This window comes from Vigna angularis, chromosome 2, assembly GCF_016808095.1.
Source record: "Vigna angularis cultivar LongXiaoDou No.4 chromosome 2, ASM1680809v1, whole genome shotgun sequence".
Taxonomy (NCBI): domain Eukaryota; kingdom Viridiplantae; phylum Streptophyta; class Magnoliopsida; order Fabales; family Fabaceae; genus Vigna; species Vigna angularis.
In genome coordinates, this window is record NC_068971.1 from 1,244,214 (window position 1) to 1,260,212 (window position 15,999).

At 34.3% G+C, this 15,999-nt stretch overlaps 3 protein-coding genes across 8 annotated transcripts; 1 reads left to right on the top strand and 2 right to left on the bottom strand.

Moving 5' to 3' along the window:
- The first annotated feature begins 5 nt into the window (after positions 1–5).
- Positions 6–5,145, top strand: LOC108338300 (geranylgeranyl transferase type-1 subunit beta). 5 transcript variants are annotated; one of them, XM_017575094.2, is made up of 12 exons: positions 6–154; positions 378–562; positions 674–749; positions 834–892; positions 1,006–1,145; positions 1,343–1,398; positions 1,500–1,576; positions 1,725–1,770; positions 3,097–3,221; positions 3,448–3,515; positions 3,604–3,691; positions 4,856–5,145. In XM_017575094.2, exons 2-12 carry the CDS (start codon positions 383–385, stop codon positions 5,003–5,005), a joined length of 1,065 nt encoding a protein of 354 aa, XP_017430583.1. In that variant the 5' UTR covers positions 6–154; positions 378–382; the 3' UTR covers positions 5,006–5,145. The 5 variants fall into 5 exon arrangements, with proteins under 5 accessions (XP_017430583.1, XP_052729246.1, XP_017430584.1 ...); XM_052873286.1 differs by having other exon boundaries at positions 10–32; XM_017575095.1 differs by having other exon boundaries at positions 19–154; positions 362–562.
- A 1,883-nt stretch (positions 5,146–7,028) lies between these two features.
- On the bottom strand, positions 7,029–9,283 carry LOC108338299 (uncharacterized). Of its 2 annotated transcripts, none has more exons than XM_017575090.2 (3): positions 9,008–9,283; positions 8,655–8,814; positions 7,029–8,460 (listed from the first exon to the last, which is right to left on the bottom strand). In XM_017575090.2, exons 2-3 carry the CDS (start codon positions 8,784–8,786, stop codon positions 7,501–7,503), a joined length of 1,092 nt encoding a protein of 363 aa, XP_017430579.1. In that variant the 5' UTR covers positions 8,787–8,814; positions 9,008–9,283; the 3' UTR covers positions 7,029–7,500. The 2 variants fall into 2 exon arrangements, with proteins under 2 accessions (XP_017430579.1, XP_052729245.1); XM_052873285.1 differs by lacking the exon at positions 9,008–9,283 and adding an exon at positions 8,939–8,956 and having other exon boundaries at positions 8,655–8,839.
- Positions 9,284–12,796: 3,513 nt separating this feature from the next.
- On the bottom strand, positions 12,797–15,700 carry LOC108338197 (heat shock cognate 70 kDa protein 2). Its single transcript, XM_017574944.2, has 2 exons — positions 15,339–15,700; positions 12,797–14,730 (listed from the first exon to the last, which is right to left on the bottom strand). Exons 1-2 carry the CDS (start codon positions 15,550–15,552, stop codon positions 12,995–12,997), a joined length of 1,950 nt encoding a protein of 649 aa, XP_017430433.1. The 5' UTR covers positions 15,553–15,700; the 3' UTR covers positions 12,797–12,994.
- Between the last annotated feature and the right edge of the window lie 299 nt (positions 15,701–15,999).

Genomic DNA, 15,999 nt, shown 5'->3' on the forward strand with positions numbered 1-15,999 from the left:
AGTTTGGGAACTGAAGTCTTTGAATCAGAGAAGTATAACCCTATTTTCCACAAACAAAAATGATAGAATTTCATCACACTGGCTCAGATCTTTTGAAGCTATGGATTCCTTGCTTAGATTCCTCATATTTATAGGACTAAATTCTTTTCTTATGGTACTCACCAAAAACTGTTCACAAACAAAATATACGATGATTCATCATCTCCTTTGCCATCAAAACGATGAAAAAAAGGATAAATTTGTTTATTAAACGCAAAGAAAGCATTTGGTTCTTGTATTGTTTTATTGTTGTCCGAATTGCTCAAACCTTGATTAAGCAATTGTTCCTTTTTAATTGTATATGTTTCTGATTTCACACTAGTGAATTTGATAAGCAGAAGTGATGAATTCCTCAGAAGAAGAGTGTTGTGGGTTGGAGATGATGCAGAAAGATCTTCATGCCACTTTTCTCGAGATGATGTACTATTTGCTCCCATCTCCGTACGAGAGCCAAGAGACCAATCATCTCACTCTCGCTTACTTTGTCATCACTGGCCTTGACATTCTCAACTCTCTCCACTCTGTACACACGATCGTCCTATTCCTATGTTTTGTATTTTTCTATGCTGTTATTGTTGTTATATTCCTCATTCATAAGTAATCTCTTATTTTTCTTGTCTTTGAGTGATTTAAGGTTGCAAAGGATGCTGTTGTCAGTTGGGTTTTGTCTTTCCAAGCTCATCCTGGTGCCAAGGCTGATCTCAATGATGGTATCTGTGCCATTGCCCTTGTTGGCTCGATTTGATCTCCAAAATTCGATTTTTTAATTGACCATTTGAAGGGTTTTGCTGCAGGACAGTTCTATGGCTTTCATGGGTCCAAAACTTCTCAGTTTCCCCCAGATAAGAATGGGGTATGGAAAAAGTTTAAAATTTGGAAGTGCCAAAAGTTGTTGTTGTTGTTGTCGTCGTCGTCGAAGGATCCTGATTTTTTTCTTTTGTTTTCATTTTTCCTTTCTTTTTTAAGATTTTGATTCACAACAACAGCCACTTGGCCAGTACATATTGTGCCATTGCCATATTGAAAATTGTTGGCTATGAACTATCCAACCTTGATTCTGAACCACTTGTGTCTTCTATGAGGAACCTTCAGCAGCCCGATGGAAGGTATGGTTTTGAAACTTGGATTGCACCCATGGCCTTTAAGCCTATGCAATGCTGAAATATGTAAAATTCAGAGCTGTAGCTGTTTTTCAATTTGTTTATATATGATTCAACAGGCTAATGTCAAGATTTATGCCCTTAATACTTTAGTGGAATTACTTCTAGTTCCTATTCCTTATCTCTCTGTTCTATTTTGACAGTTTCATTCCCATTCATACTGGAGGAGAAACGGATCTTAGATTTGTATATTGTGCTGGTAAGAGGAATAAAGTTATGAAATGCCGGTGCCAGCTTCTTGATTGATTAGTAATTCTGGAATTGATATATCATATTTTCTGAACTGATTGACTGTATTAGCTGCCGTCTGTTTCATGCTGAATAACTGGAGTGGCATGGATAAGGAGAAAGCCAAGGATTACATATTACGCTGCCAGGTATGTGAACAGTGAACCTAGTGTGTCAACTGGTGACGGAATAAGAGAATTATATCAAGATTGTACTGTATTCTGGACATACATGTTTGTTGAAAATGTGTGTAAATTAATGAAATTGATACGTTTTTTGTTCTTTTCTATTTTCTAGTCATATGATGGTGGCTTTGGATTAGTTCCTGGTGCGGAATCTCATGGTGAGTTAAAATAATCATTTATCTCAATGTAGATGTGATTCCATGTTGTGAGTAAGGCATTGCAATGTTGTTAGTTGCATCAAGTATTGGAATCTTTTGCCTGAAGTTTTCATTTTTTTTATCTGTTGTCCATCACAAGATAGATTTGTTTGGTATATGTTTTACATTGGTCTTGGTTGGTAGGAGGTTCAAATCTGGGGTTTAATACTGTTACTATCTGACAAGTAGATATTTTCTTTTTAGAAGACACTTTTCATAAGATTTAAAGTTGTTTCATGACAAGTAGATATTTTCTTTACCACTTGGCATATTTTTCCTTGTTCTCCTTTGGTTGGCTGGACAGAGTGGTTTTGATGTTTGAGATTATCTTTCGTTAAAATATTGATTGTGGAATACCTTCTGAACTAGCCTTAATAGTTGTATCCATACTTTCTGTTATCAATAAGGTTATTGAATTGCAGTTGAAGCAGTGAATCATAAATCACATCCAATCTTAACGAAAACAGCTTGAAATTTATCCTATAATTGATATATAGTAGCCAAATGTAATAATTTTAAACCAGAAAATGTCCAAAAGCCTTACCAAAACCAAATCCTGAGTAATAACTTTGTGTGAAGCCTTTGGTTTATACGACTGAAAAACAGAGCAATGGTACAACCAAATACACTGTTGTGGATAAAATGAGATAGTGAAACCCTTATCTCATAAGATTGAAAATAGGACATCTGAACTATCAATTCAACAGGGTTTCTTTAGTAACGCTCATTTAGTTCCTCATTAGGCAATCTCATTTGAATTTTTCATTTGTTTTATAAGAAAGGGTGAAAAGAAAAATTAAAATATAAAAACTAATGAATATATAAACCTTTTGTAATTCATAATCGCCATAAGGAAAAAATTGCTCTGATTCATTCATATGCTGCAAGACTTGTAATTTGTACATGATGTTGTTTGAACCATATCAAATTGCACAATTCAAATCATGAATCATATGATTCTAATAGCTGTGGTCAACATTTCTTTTTTACTCTTGGAGTAGTCCTGTCACCGACCATTTGGTTGTTGTCCTGCATCCATGTGTTGACCATGTTAATACTTGTACGCTTGCAGGGTTCACATTGGCCTTTTAGTTATGTTACAGGCACAATGAGAACAACCTGCCCATGCCCCATTCAAGTTAAATTTTATGCTCCTTGATGATTCTGGCTCATGCCTGTAGTGTTTTTATGTTCTGAGCATGTAACTTGAGAGTTGGTCTTATCCATTTTTATTGTTTGTTATTTCTCAAATGATATTTATCAACATTACTTATTTTAGTGTCACAGGAGGTGGAACTTACTGTGCTATTGCATCTCTCCGGTTAATGGGACTCATTGAAGATAATATTCTCTCAAGTTGTGTTTCGTCAACTTTAATAGATGTGCCATTACTGCTGGAGTGGATCTTGCAGGTTTGTATACATGAACTTTTTCAATATATGGGGATTAGATCGTGTTAGTTTGTGAACAAAAACATTGGATCAAAGGTCATTTTCAAGAGCTGTTTGTTCTTAAATTCCGTTCAAATAATGGCTTCGTTGTTTTTCTTTATTTATCACTTAAAGCTTGGTTAACTTTTAGTGTTTGAATTGGTTATCCATGGATGGATCAAGATTCTATAATTTTCTTCCTTTCCAGAGGCAGGGAATTGATGGTGGATTCCAGGGTCGACCAAATAAATCTAGTGATACATGTTATGCATTTTGGTAAGCCAATTATGCCTCTATCATTTCTTTGGTATTACAATGTCTGTGAGTTTTCAAAGCCTTGACATGCATAATATATTTTTGTTAGGATTGGAGCCGTTTTAAGGATTCTAGGGGGCAGCAACTTTGTTGACCATAAGGCTCTACGTGGATTTTTGCTGTCTTGTCAATACAAGGTACAACATCTAACAATCAGTTTTCCATGCACTGTGTTGTACGGTTTTAGGGGGAGGAAATTTTCTGTTGTATGTTAGATTTATAGCACAAAAATGATAGGAAATGAAAGGTAAAGAAATTGTGATAGTGATTTAAGTTAAACTTGATTTTTGTTAAACTATTAAGGAAGACAAAAGTTACAGCCTTTTCAATTTTTGTGTTTTGTTTCCCTATCTTGTCTTTCTTGTACTTCTATGTTAGGATTATACTATTGTCAAAATCATAGTATGTTATGCGCTCTGTGGTTTGATTATAGTTGAAAAAAAAATTGTATCAATTGACAATTCCTTTGTTCTGGGTTAGATTAGATGGTCAGCCATATTTTCTATCAAAGAAGTAGAAGAGTATGTATGACATCCGTGATGTTGAAAGAACAAGAATATTCAGTTGGTCAATTTAGTTTTAGAAGGGAAAGGAGAGGGCTAGTGTGTTAACAAAGAACAAGGGAAGATGGGTAAAATCTCTATTTATACTGACTATCTTGTTGTCTTTTTTATTCCTAGTTTGTGCAACTGCTGTATCTTCTTTATACTTTGAGTTTTCTTTGGTCCCCCTCTCCTAGCATAAAAGAATTCATAAAAAAATCTCCTTCACTTATTTTATTTGCACTCTCAAACTTATGATTTTGCAATCATTTTACCTCTTCAATTACCTTCCCCTCTACTAATTGTTAACCATGGCAGTAGTAGCATATTTTTTATTTATTTAAGATACAAAGAATCAGGAAGTTCGTATTTTAAATCCTTCAAGTTATGATCGTGTCATGCACATGGATTTGGTACTTCTGGTGGTACTAGCCCACAAATATAATAAGAATCTAAAGCTTGTAATTGCCAAGCTTGTAACTATGGTCAGACAGAGTTATTTTGGTTAGACAAGGATTGTGGTTTAGTGAAAACAATTGCATTGGTACTTTTAGTCCATTCATGGAAAATAAAAGCCAAGTTTACTTAACAACTGATGAAATAAGGGTTTTATATTCATCTCAAGATCACTAGTTGTTTTTGTTTCCTTTTCTACTTTCAGGTCTTATATGAAGGGTTAAACTATTTATGTGATATCAGTAATTAAACTAGTTTAGAAACTCATATCTTGGTGCTTATATAATTTTTGTTTTTGACCAGTATGGTGGTTTCAGCAAATTCCCTAGAGAGTATCCAGACCTGTACCACTCCTTCTATGGATTTACTGCTTTCAGCCTGTTGGAAGAATCTGGCTTGAAATCACTTTGTTCTCAACTTGGAATTACTGAAAATGCTGCAATGGGACTCTAACTTAGAATTATAAATGGATGCACTTTTCTACCTAGCATTTCTTGAGAATCATATCAAGCTCTCAGCACAAGTGCACCCTTGTTGGATCTTTCTTTTCTATTCCTTTTCAAATATAAGTGGACTGCAAATTTTCCCTTTCATCGGTTGCATTTGTGAGCATTAATTCTCGTTATTGGTATTTTCTGCTTGCTTTCTATTTGTTTTATTTACTCTTGGACGAAGTTTATTACTTAATATGCTAATCTGAAGTTCGGCGTGATGATTGATAAATGTAACATTTTGTAAATAAAGAAATGTAAATTTATATCAGTGAGTCAAATAATATGCTGATGACTGTGACTGTTTAGATAAGTTCAGTCATAACTATGTATGGATAATTTTTCTCACTGAAGTTTATGATTGCAAATTATATTGTTTCGGATTTGTTTTAAAATAAGAAAAATGAAGACAGAGGTTAATATAACTACAGTCAACTTTTACACTATAATTATGAATCTGTTTCTCATTAATTCAACCATTTATTTCAGATAATAAAGTGAGTGATCTCTTGATGAATATCTGCCATTTTTGTCACTAGTCTTCAATGGTACATAGTGCAAGTAATTTACTAGTTTGGCTATATATGCATACAAGTACATATTTTTCAACTAAAAGTTGTCATCACAATATAAAAACATCAACTAAAGCTGCACTTGTCTTATAGAATAAAACATCTCTGTTGCTGGAGAATCTTGAGAGAAAAAAAGTAGTATATTCTAGTAAGTTGGCCAAGCATGAAAGTACTGTTTTACTTTTTTTGCTGTTCAATGCTTCCAAGTTCCAACTATTTTCCACTTCAGTAATAAATAGAATAACTATTTTTTTAAAGATGATACAAAAGGGTGCTGTCTGAATTGTATGTTTGGGGGAAAAAGTCTTTAAAAACGCGTCTTTTAAGGCATTTTTTACTATGGGAGAAACTGATGTGAGACTTGTGAGAAAGGCAGTGAACAGAGTTTCATTCAACAACAAAAAGAAAACAATGTTAGATTAATGGTAGTGTTCATATATTATTACTTTCTGCGATAAACTGAGATTATTTTGATGAAAAAGTTACGGTTTTTCATATTTTTGAATTAAAAATTAAAAGTATCTGTAGCTAGTCAATCTCACACCACCCAAACTGAACCAAACTACTCATCATTAAATCTAAGTCAAACAGAACCACTTAGTTCTGATTAATTAAGATATTTTCCTCCTTTACAACCAAACAAATCAATATTCATTCTCCACTTGTCATTCATATGTGTTTAAGGGAGGCAAAGAAGCATCTCTTGTTGGATCGAAAAACTAAGAGCCAGCATAGATAGTATCAATGAATCTAAAAATCTAGATATTATTAGGATTTCAGTTGGAGGTTAATGGCTGATAAATATATGCGTGTACCTTCAATATGCAACACCAAAAGATGCCACAAAAGGTTATGCTTAAAGCCATATTATATTCTTTATTCTGACCTGTTATGATTCTTCAACGTGGTGGTGGGGTTAGAAAAGATGGCACTTTCGGTCATGACCCACGACACATATTCACGGGCAATTACACCCCTTCTTGTTGTTTACCCAAAAGCCACAAAATCTGAGTCTCTCTTTTACAAATTTGTCACTTACTTCAGTGGTGAATTGGTCATTGTCTGAGCAACGTGCACATTAACCCTGCCTCACCACTGCCCTTTCTTTCATCTTCATCAAATTTTGATCAAACGGCACATATATTTTATAAAAGATTAGTGGGAAAATTGAGTTGCAGACAAATATGCAGAAAAACATGACATGGGACAACGTTGGTTTAACATATGTCTCATTCACTAGCAGGCTAATAAAGAGAGGAGGAAAAAAAATGGCATGGCCCTGAAACAATTATTTAAATTACCCTCACAAGACAGCTACTTGGATGCAAAAGGTTGGACCATTTCATACCACAAAACCATTGAAATAATTACCATGATAAAATGGAAAAAAAAAATGCCATTGGAATTTTAATTACACAACAGAACAAATGCTTTCTGCGAAACTGATTACACAAATCATACCATGTCATTAGATTTTAGATTTTTGGAGATATCCACCATGACATGACATATTCAACAACTTGCTTGAAAGTTCTTCTTGATCTTTCTACCCCATTTCTCACTAGCTACTAAAAGCTTTGTAAGGTTTAGCAAAATGAAATAAAAATAAACTTTCCAATTTCATGAGACCCACCTTGAAGCATTTATACTCTGAAAATATGGTCCCCTATATGGTTATGAAACATTGAGAGTAGTACATCTCACAACTGGCTTAGCAGATTAAACCATAACTGCATACAACTCAAGGGGAGAAACAAATTCCCATTACGAAAAAGGTGGGATTGTTCAACATGTAATTAGAAAGATTAATGAAGAAATAAACTCATAATTGACTTGCCAGAACTTTGGTGTTAGCTGGTTTCTTTCTTCTTGTTTGGTGAATGTGTCATGAAGCTAAGGGAAGTACCTGTGAAGTGCTTGAATGGTACTGTGGAGGACGAGGATGGTGGTGATTAACCTCTTTTTCTGTTTTCTTGTCAACAAGTATTGTGATGAAAGAACCTTCAAGCTCATCTCCATTTCCCTTATTTTCATCTTGTTCTAGTTTTCTTCTAAGCTTCTCTTCTGCTTCCTGTAAGAACTTGAATTTTGGAGGAGGTGAGGACTTTAATCTGTTGAACTCAGCATCAGTTACTGTTTCAAAAAGAGGGTTGAATCCTCGCTGGTTATAGGGACTGATAGGAGTAGCAAAAGGAGGAGTGAAAAAAGGTGGAGAAGTAGTAGGTGTCATGTATGGTGTCTCCACAACTAGCAAATCACCCAAGCTTCTACCCCTTGAACCTTTTCCACTCTTGTCACACTTAGATTTTCCATCATCAGATTCTAAATCTTCCTTTGATTCTTCTACTATGGTGAACAAGAATCTTGGAGGACCTAAAAGATCCTGTTGCCTCATGTATTCTGCATCGATGCCATCCTCCCCAAAGGGTTTGAAAACAAAGTCCTTGCCATTATGAGAATGAACTTGTTCTGGGTCATGAACAAGGGTGTCACCAATTCTCATTGAAGAACAAAGCTCAGGAGGAGTGAAACTTGTTTGCCTCAAAGAAGATGATGATGGCCTTTTCCAACAAAACATGTAGAACAATTCCTTCACTGGGTTGCCATAATCATTCTCAATCTCTCTGTTGGTTATCCTCTTCTTCCACCACAGCAGATAGTAAACCTCAGCTACCAGAGCCAACAAAAGGCAACCAAAAATAATACTGAGACCAAGACCTACGCTACTCAAGGATTTCATCTTTGTCCTCAAATCACATTGAAAACACTTGATTGAACTTCCACAACCACCAAAGATGCTTAAAATATATCTAACCCAGAAAATCACATCAAACACACAAGTGGGCTACAAAAAACAAAAGCAAAACCCAGTTTCAACAAAGAGAATACACATGTTTATGAGCAATTAACTGAAAGTCTCTCGAGACTTTATCCTCAGATTCCGAATTCAAGCACTGAAATTGTGGATAATCTTTTCAGTAAAAAAGATGAATGTATGAATGTAATACTGTAACTACAAATGACAACATCCCCTCCCACCTTAAAGCATGGCATAATGACAAACCTTGGTTGCAAACTGCAAAGCCTCTCAGAACAGCAATCTGCTAAAAGAGCCAACCAACCAAAAAGCTCCCTTTTCTCTTGAAAGCAACACATGCAAATCACAAGCATAATAAGCCCATGGGCCCTTGGCTTTAACCTAACCCCATTTGGGATTAAACACACTGATATGGATTAGTCTCATCATTAGCCTCAAAGAATGTGATAATGCAAAACTTTTAAACAGGTGAAAACAGAAGAATGGAAAGGAAAAGATCCCCTACACCATAAACCACTATGAGGATGCACCAAAACCAGCAGCCAGAAAATAACTACAGAGAGTGAGCGTGTACCTGTCTGGCTTATGGTTGGAGGGTCTCGTCCTTCTAGAGAGGCTCACATGGGATCAGAAAATTAAAAAAAAAAAAAAAAACATGAAAGTGACATGTCACTATGTCATTGCACATCCATTGTAACTTGTAACATAAGATCTTTCAAACAAGTGACGATTTCTTTTCTCCCATGACTCAAGTTGCTACTACTTGGTGTTATGTTATGCACTCACTGACAAATCGGAGGGACAATGATTCCATATCTGAAAGGTTCCTCCTATTATGCTTGGGTTTCTAAAATCTTAATCATGGTTTTTCTTGAATGCTTTTACTATACCATGATTTTTTGTTTTGACAGAAATTGTTATTTGAAAGTCAAGCAACATTGCTTCTCTTTCATTCTTTTTATAGATCATGATGCTCCAATGCAACAACTTAAATGGCGGCAGAATTTATTAAGGAGCTGTTAATTAAATAAATTATTGGAAGAAAAATACCAAGAAATTTATAAATAGATTATTCTAATTTATAAAAAGATCTACGACACTTCAACTTAAAATAATAAATTTGTAAAGATATTTTATATGTTAAAGCATTTTTTTTCATCCATGTGATTTAAACTTATACCTAAATTCATTAGCTTATTAAGAACTAAGATTTCAAGCTAAGTATGATATTGAAAAAAATAAACAAGGAGTAAAATTTTGAAAAAATTATATATAAATTATTTGATATTTCCAAAGAGTAAATATGATATCTTATATCACTTTTTCTATCAATATACGAGATTCAATGAAAAAACACCACATCAATAAAATATAAGTATAATTATATAAAATTTGATTTTACTTTTAATCAAAAATTTTAAAACAATAAATTTATAAATTTTTATTCTAAATAATATTTTCACTTTTTTCATTTCTATTTAATATATTCACACTTAAATTCTCAACATATAAAAAATTAAAGAAAATTAGCATAGTCAAGATCCATTTTAGTATTTGGTGAAGCATTTGGGACAAGAGTCATACATTTTCATTCCTTACCCTATTTCATGGCACAATGCCTCAATTAATGTTAGAAGATGGGCCACAAACCCTAGCATGTCAGTCAAAGCCGGTTATGGATTTTATGCTGTTTGGATTATTTTATTTCTGTCATTAGTGATTCATTAATTAATCAAACTATTTGCCGTATACTTAATAACTTAGCTTATCTAATGGGTATAACACAGGAAATATTAAGTAATGGGTGTTTATTTATACATATTCATGGGATTAGTGCTACTATCCCAGTGAAAGTAATCCATTGTATATATTAATTAATTAAGTGTCGGATTCAAATCTTGTAAATAAAAAAAAAGATACTTAAAATAACTTTTTTATAAATCTCTCTAAGATAGAAAAATAACAATAATTAATTTTTTATTTGTATTTCTTATTGACAATTTTTCCACAAAAATGATGTGATAATTTAAAATCTGCTGTCTTAATTTCATTGCATTATCTATAAAGTTGAAATCTAAAATTTGTATATAAGAGTTGCCTTCTGCCTTATGTTGAATCTTACTACTAACATTTCTTTTTGGTTTTGTTTATAACCTTCTCATTTTCTGTGTGCAAAAAAAAGACATTAAAAAAGAGCACAGTGTAACACTCACCGGCAACCCCTACTTTTGCAATTTGATACAGGTATATAAACTTGGGGTTTAACTTTTTACAAAGCATAAGTTAAAATTAACTTATAAAAGATTTAATTATTTATTTATTATATTAATAGCTTACAACTGGAATTATCTTTTTTGACACACTTAAAATAGTGTAGTCCATGAAAAAAACTCGAACTTTGTACCAGAAAATCGAGGCAATTATTTGGGTGTTGCTCCCTCCACCACCACAGTCTTCTCCTCCATCCCTCCTTTACTATTTTGCTTCTCAGTAAAATTTTATTTTTAGAATTATTATTTTTTAATTTTACTCATTTATAACATATTTCACTGATAACCTACGTAATTCCTTATATGAATAAAATATTTTTCTACAAAGCTCAGTGATCGTGAAAAGAATTATCAAACAATCTTTCTCTTGCTTTCGGTGCAGTACGTGGTGCAATGCTTTTGTGGTGTAGTGTGCTTGTCGTGGTTCCTCTCCAAGTACGTAGTCATAATCCTTCCAATAATCCCTCCAATAATCTTTCCAATAATCCTTTATCCCTAAAACGTAAAATGAAAACGAAGGATGACATCCTTCAACGGATGTCAACATCCGTTTAAGGCAAAACGGATGTCGACATCCATTTCGCCTTAAACGGATGTTGACATCCGTTAAAGGATGTCATCCGTTTAAGCTTTGTTTTAATTTTATGTTTCTGTTATTATTTTATTAGATATTTTAATATTTTGATTTATTATTTTTGAATATCTTTTTAATGTATTTTAATAATGTATATTTATATTAGTTTATATTTAAATATTAAAATATTAAAATAATAAAATAATAAAAGTAAAAAATTTTAACTTTAAGGATATAATTGGAATTAAAGATAATTGGGGAGGTGAAGGGAGAAGGCTGTGAGGTGGAGGGTGCAACAGCCCAATTATTTTTTTCACCTCAGAAGTTTCTTTCTGTTTATGTAATTCTATAGTCTATTGAAAAAGTAAAAAAAAAAGGTTATATTTTAACTTTTTAGAATATGTAATCTAAAAACATATTTTAGATTATATAACTTAAAATATAGCTTTACATTTAAAATTGTATTTTTATAATTTGGAAATTATTCTAAAATATATAATCTAAATTGATTTTTAAAATAAAAAAATATTTCAACTGTCACCTGAAATTATTTCAACTTTTAGGAAATTGAAGGGAGGTGCCAAAAGAAATTGCTTAAAATTGTTTACACAACGTTTTAGTTTGTTCGAAGTGCAGGCCCAATAAATAGTTTTGTTCATCGTAGACGACCCCATCGATTTCTTCAAACTTCAAGAACTATACACGTTAGTTGATTTGTTTTCAATGTTTAGAACAAAAAATCGTATGCGTCGAACTGAAAAATAATTTATATTTTAAAATGTTTGAAAGATGGTGTTAATAAGAGGGATTTAAATGGTAGTAGGCTAAATTTGTAACTTTTGAAAGACCAAGATCTACTCTAATGAAAATGGTCTGAAGGAAATAGCGGTGAAAATCGTGTTTGTTTTTTCGGAAATAAAATAATTAGAAGAATAACTTAAATCAATATTAATAAAGATTGTAATTCAACTAGCATTAATTATGTTGGGTCGGAATGGGTGGATACAGACACTGAGATAACATAAAATAAAACCCACACATGGCGAGGGTTATGTTAAAAATCAAATAATCTGCACAATTCTTAATTTCCTAATAAATAACTTCCTTTCAGTACAATAGGTTTTGATAAGTTGGTAGTAAGAAAAGGAATTGAGTAAGGACAATAATTAACATTGATAAGTAGAACATTAGATTCAACATGATGTCAAACTTATAATTCTCTCAAGCAGGTCTAAGCTATCTTGCCATTTTTCATATAACGACTACGCGTCACAATTCATACCACAAACAATTTTTCACTATTATGAACCTTTGTAAACCGCCAAATGAATTTTTCCACCTTCCCTACCACATTAAAGTTACTTTAAACCTCTAGTTGAATAAATTATAAGCACTTCCGTATATAAATTAAAAAGATACAATGTCCAGTAGCAATCGATAAGTTTGTTTTACGGCATAATGATAATGAATGCAATATTAAAGATAGACATTTGAAATAAAAAAAAGGAAGAGAAATATGTGGCCAATAAAATTGTTATCTTTACCAAAAGATTTTTAATTTTAACATTTGTAGTCCAGGTTAAGTCCGGATAAACCATTCCTGACTGTGAAAAACCAAAATGTTGGGCCAAAATTAGGAACAAAATAAAATAAAGAGAAAAAGTAAAATGATACCGAAATATATAAGTCCACCAGAACATGTAAAGAAACAAACAGATTAATCAACTTCTTCGATCTTGGGACCAGCACCACCAGATGCAGATGCAGGAACATCTTCATCCATGCCTCCAGGTATGTCGGGAGCACCAGCACCCTGGTACATCTTCGCAATGATTGGGTTGCAAATGCTCTCCAGCTCCTTCATCTTGTCTTCGAACTCATCTGCTTCGGCAAGTTGGTTGCTGTCCAACCAATGAATAGCACTCTCAATGGCATCTTCAATCTTCTTTTTATCATCGGCAGAAAGCTTGGAAGCAATTTTCTCATCCTTAATAGTGTTCCTCATGTTGTAGGCATAATTTTCCAGTGCATTCTTTGCATCAACCTTCTTCTTGTGCTCTTCATCCTCTGCCTTGTACTTCTCTGCCTCCTGGACCATCTTCTCAATCTCGTCCTTTGAGAGTCTACCCTTGTCATTGGTAATAGTAATCTTGTTTTTCTGCCCCGTGGTCTTGTCCTCTGCTGAGACATTCAAGATACCGTTGGCATCTATGTCAAAGCAAACGGTGATCTGAGGAACACCTCTAGGTGCTGGGGGAATGCCAGAGAGCTCAAATTTACCCAATAAATTGTTGTCCCTGGTTCTAGCTCTCTCTCCCTCGTATACCTGAATCAAGACACCGGGTTGGTTGTCGGAGTAAGTAGAGAACACTTGCTCCTTCTTGGTTGGAATGGTGGTGTTCCTTGGAATGAGAACAGTCATGACACCACCTGCAGTTTCCAAACCAAGAGAAAGGGGTGTAACGTCCAACAGCAACAGGTCCTGCACTTTCTCATTACCCTCACCGCTCAATATTGCTGCCTGAACAGCAGCTCCATAGGCAACAGCCTCGTCTGGATTGATACTCTTGCAAAGTTCCTTGCCATTAAAGAAATCTTGCAACAGCTGCTGCACTTTGGGAATTCTAGTGGATCCACCAACTAGGACAACATCGTGGACGGTGCTCTTGTCCATCTTCGCATCCCTCAGACACTTTTCAACAGGTTCCATACACTTTCTGAACAGATCCATGTTAAGCTCCTCAAACCTAGCACGGGTGATAGTTGTGTAGAAGTCAACACCTTCGTAAAGAGAATCAATCTCAATTGTGGTCTGTGCAGTAGACGAGAGAGTCCTCTTCGCCCTCTCACAGGCAGTCCTCAATCGCCTAAGCGCCCTTGGGTTCCCACTAATATCCTTCTTATGCTTCCTCTTAAACTCCTGAACAAAATGGTTAACCATTCTGTTGTCAAAATCTTCACCTCCAAGATGAGTATCTCCAGCAGTGGCCTTAACTTCAAAAATGCCCTCCTCAATAGTGAGAAGAGAGACATCAAAAGTACCACCACCCAAATCAAAGATCAACACGTTCTTCTCACCCACACTAGTGGCCTTCTTGTCAAGACCATAAGCTATAGCAGCGGCGGTGGGTTCATTGATGATACGCATGACATTAAGGCCGGCAATGACTCCAGCATCCTTTGTAGCCTGACGCTGGGAATCGTTAAAGTATGCAGGAACTGTAACCACAGCATTCTTTACAGCTGATCCGAGATAAGCCTCGGCAATCTCACGCATCTTCATGAGGACCATAGAGGAAATCTCCTCAGCAGCAAACTGCTTTTCCCCGCCCTTGTAGTTTACAACAATCATAGGTTTGTCAGCAGGACCAGCAACAACTTTGAATGGCCACAACTTCACGTCACTCTGGACGGTTGTATCAGTAAATCTCCTTCCAATCAAACGCTTGGCATCTGAAATTTCACAACAAATAATCAATAATATATCAACAAACAAGCCTCAAATATAACAACGAAGACGACGACGCCGACTGCTGTTACTAAAGCAGATAAATATTACAACTCTCCTAACAGTAAACATGCGCATCATATTATTCAGTTAAAAACTAATTTTTCAGAAATAACTAGTGTAAATGTTGCATATTATTAAAATAAAATAAAATTACTACGAATAATAATAAAACTCCGCCCAATGTCAGATTCAAACAAAAAAAAAATAGCGTGCGGATAACAATATTATTAAATTATAAATCATATTCCAATTACAATACAAGTATTTGTTCGAGCAAAGGGACTCAAGTGAAAAACCAATAATGCAGTAACTCGGTTCAAACTATGTCAGTATTTCTATATTTATCATTTTACTCATATAACATATATGATAACAGCAACAAAATAACTGAGTCAATAACATAAATAATAATAAGGTGACAAAATGAAAGCTATCGAGTTGCAAATAACAGATCCAGAAATATAGGAGCACTCTAGACACGTTACTATCGAATAGAGATATAAGTGATGAATAGATCGTAATAAAGCGATGATTCAGATGCAGATCTTACCGAAAACGGTGTTGATAGGGTTCATAGCGACCTGATTCTTGGCGGCGTCACCGATCAACCGTTCGGAATCGGTGAAAGCGACGTAAGAAGGCGTCGTCCTGTTACCCTGGTCATTGGCGATGATTTCTACACGGTCATGCTGCCACACTCCAACACAGGAGTAGGTGGTGCCAAGATCGATTCCGATGGCAGGTCCATCTCCTTTTCCGGCCATTGCTAGATCCGCGAACGAGATAACAGAAAATATAGAGAAGAAGCTTGAGCTTGGAAAGCGCCGAATATGTGAAAGAAAAAGAAACGAATAGAAAAGACTCCAAAGAATCGTTACGATTTGTTATGGTGGAGAGAAGAAGGAGCTTATATAAGTGTGGGATTTATCATTTTTGAAATTTATAATTCTAGAATCTTCTCTTGCTTACATGGGAACTCGATGATACGCGCTTCTCTCAACTTCTGGTTGGTTCCAGAGCCTTCGCTCAAACTGCCAGCTTGGACACGTAACAACTATTTCAGTATGGAATTTAAAAGAAATAAAAGTAGATGGTATTATTTTAAATATATATTTATATATATATAGGTACATATTAATTTTGAAAAATAATTATTAAGATTTTTACGACACATTGAATCCAAATTTATTTGAAATATCATAATATTTTTA

Coding starts and splice junctions, on each gene's coding strand:
- LOC108338300 (XM_017575094.2), top strand. CDS start 383: ATGAATTCCTCAGAAGAAGAGTGTTGTGGGTTGGAGATGATGCAGAAA. Junction 563..673: donor TTCTCAACTCTCTCCACTCT/GTACACACGATC, acceptor GAGTGATTTAAG/GTTGCAAAGGATGCTGTTGT. Junction 3,692..4,855: donor TGCTGTCTTGTCAATACAAG/GTACAACATCTA, acceptor GTTTTTGACCAG/TATGGTGGTTTCAGCAAATT.
- LOC108338299 (XM_017575090.2), bottom strand. CDS start 8,786: ATGCTTGTGATTTGCATGTGTTGCTTTCAAGAGAAAAGGGAGCTTTTT. Junction 8,461..8,654: donor TCATTATGCCATGCTTTAAG/GTGGGAGGGGAT, acceptor TGTTTTTTGTAG/CCCACTTGTGTGTTTGATGT.
- LOC108338197 (XM_017574944.2), bottom strand. CDS start 15,552: ATGGCCGGAAAAGGAGATGGACCTGCCATCGGAATCGATCTTGGCACC. Junction 14,731..15,338: donor CCCTATCAACACCGTTTTCG/GTAAGATCTGCA, acceptor GTGAAATTTCAG/ATGCCAAGCGTTTGATTGGA.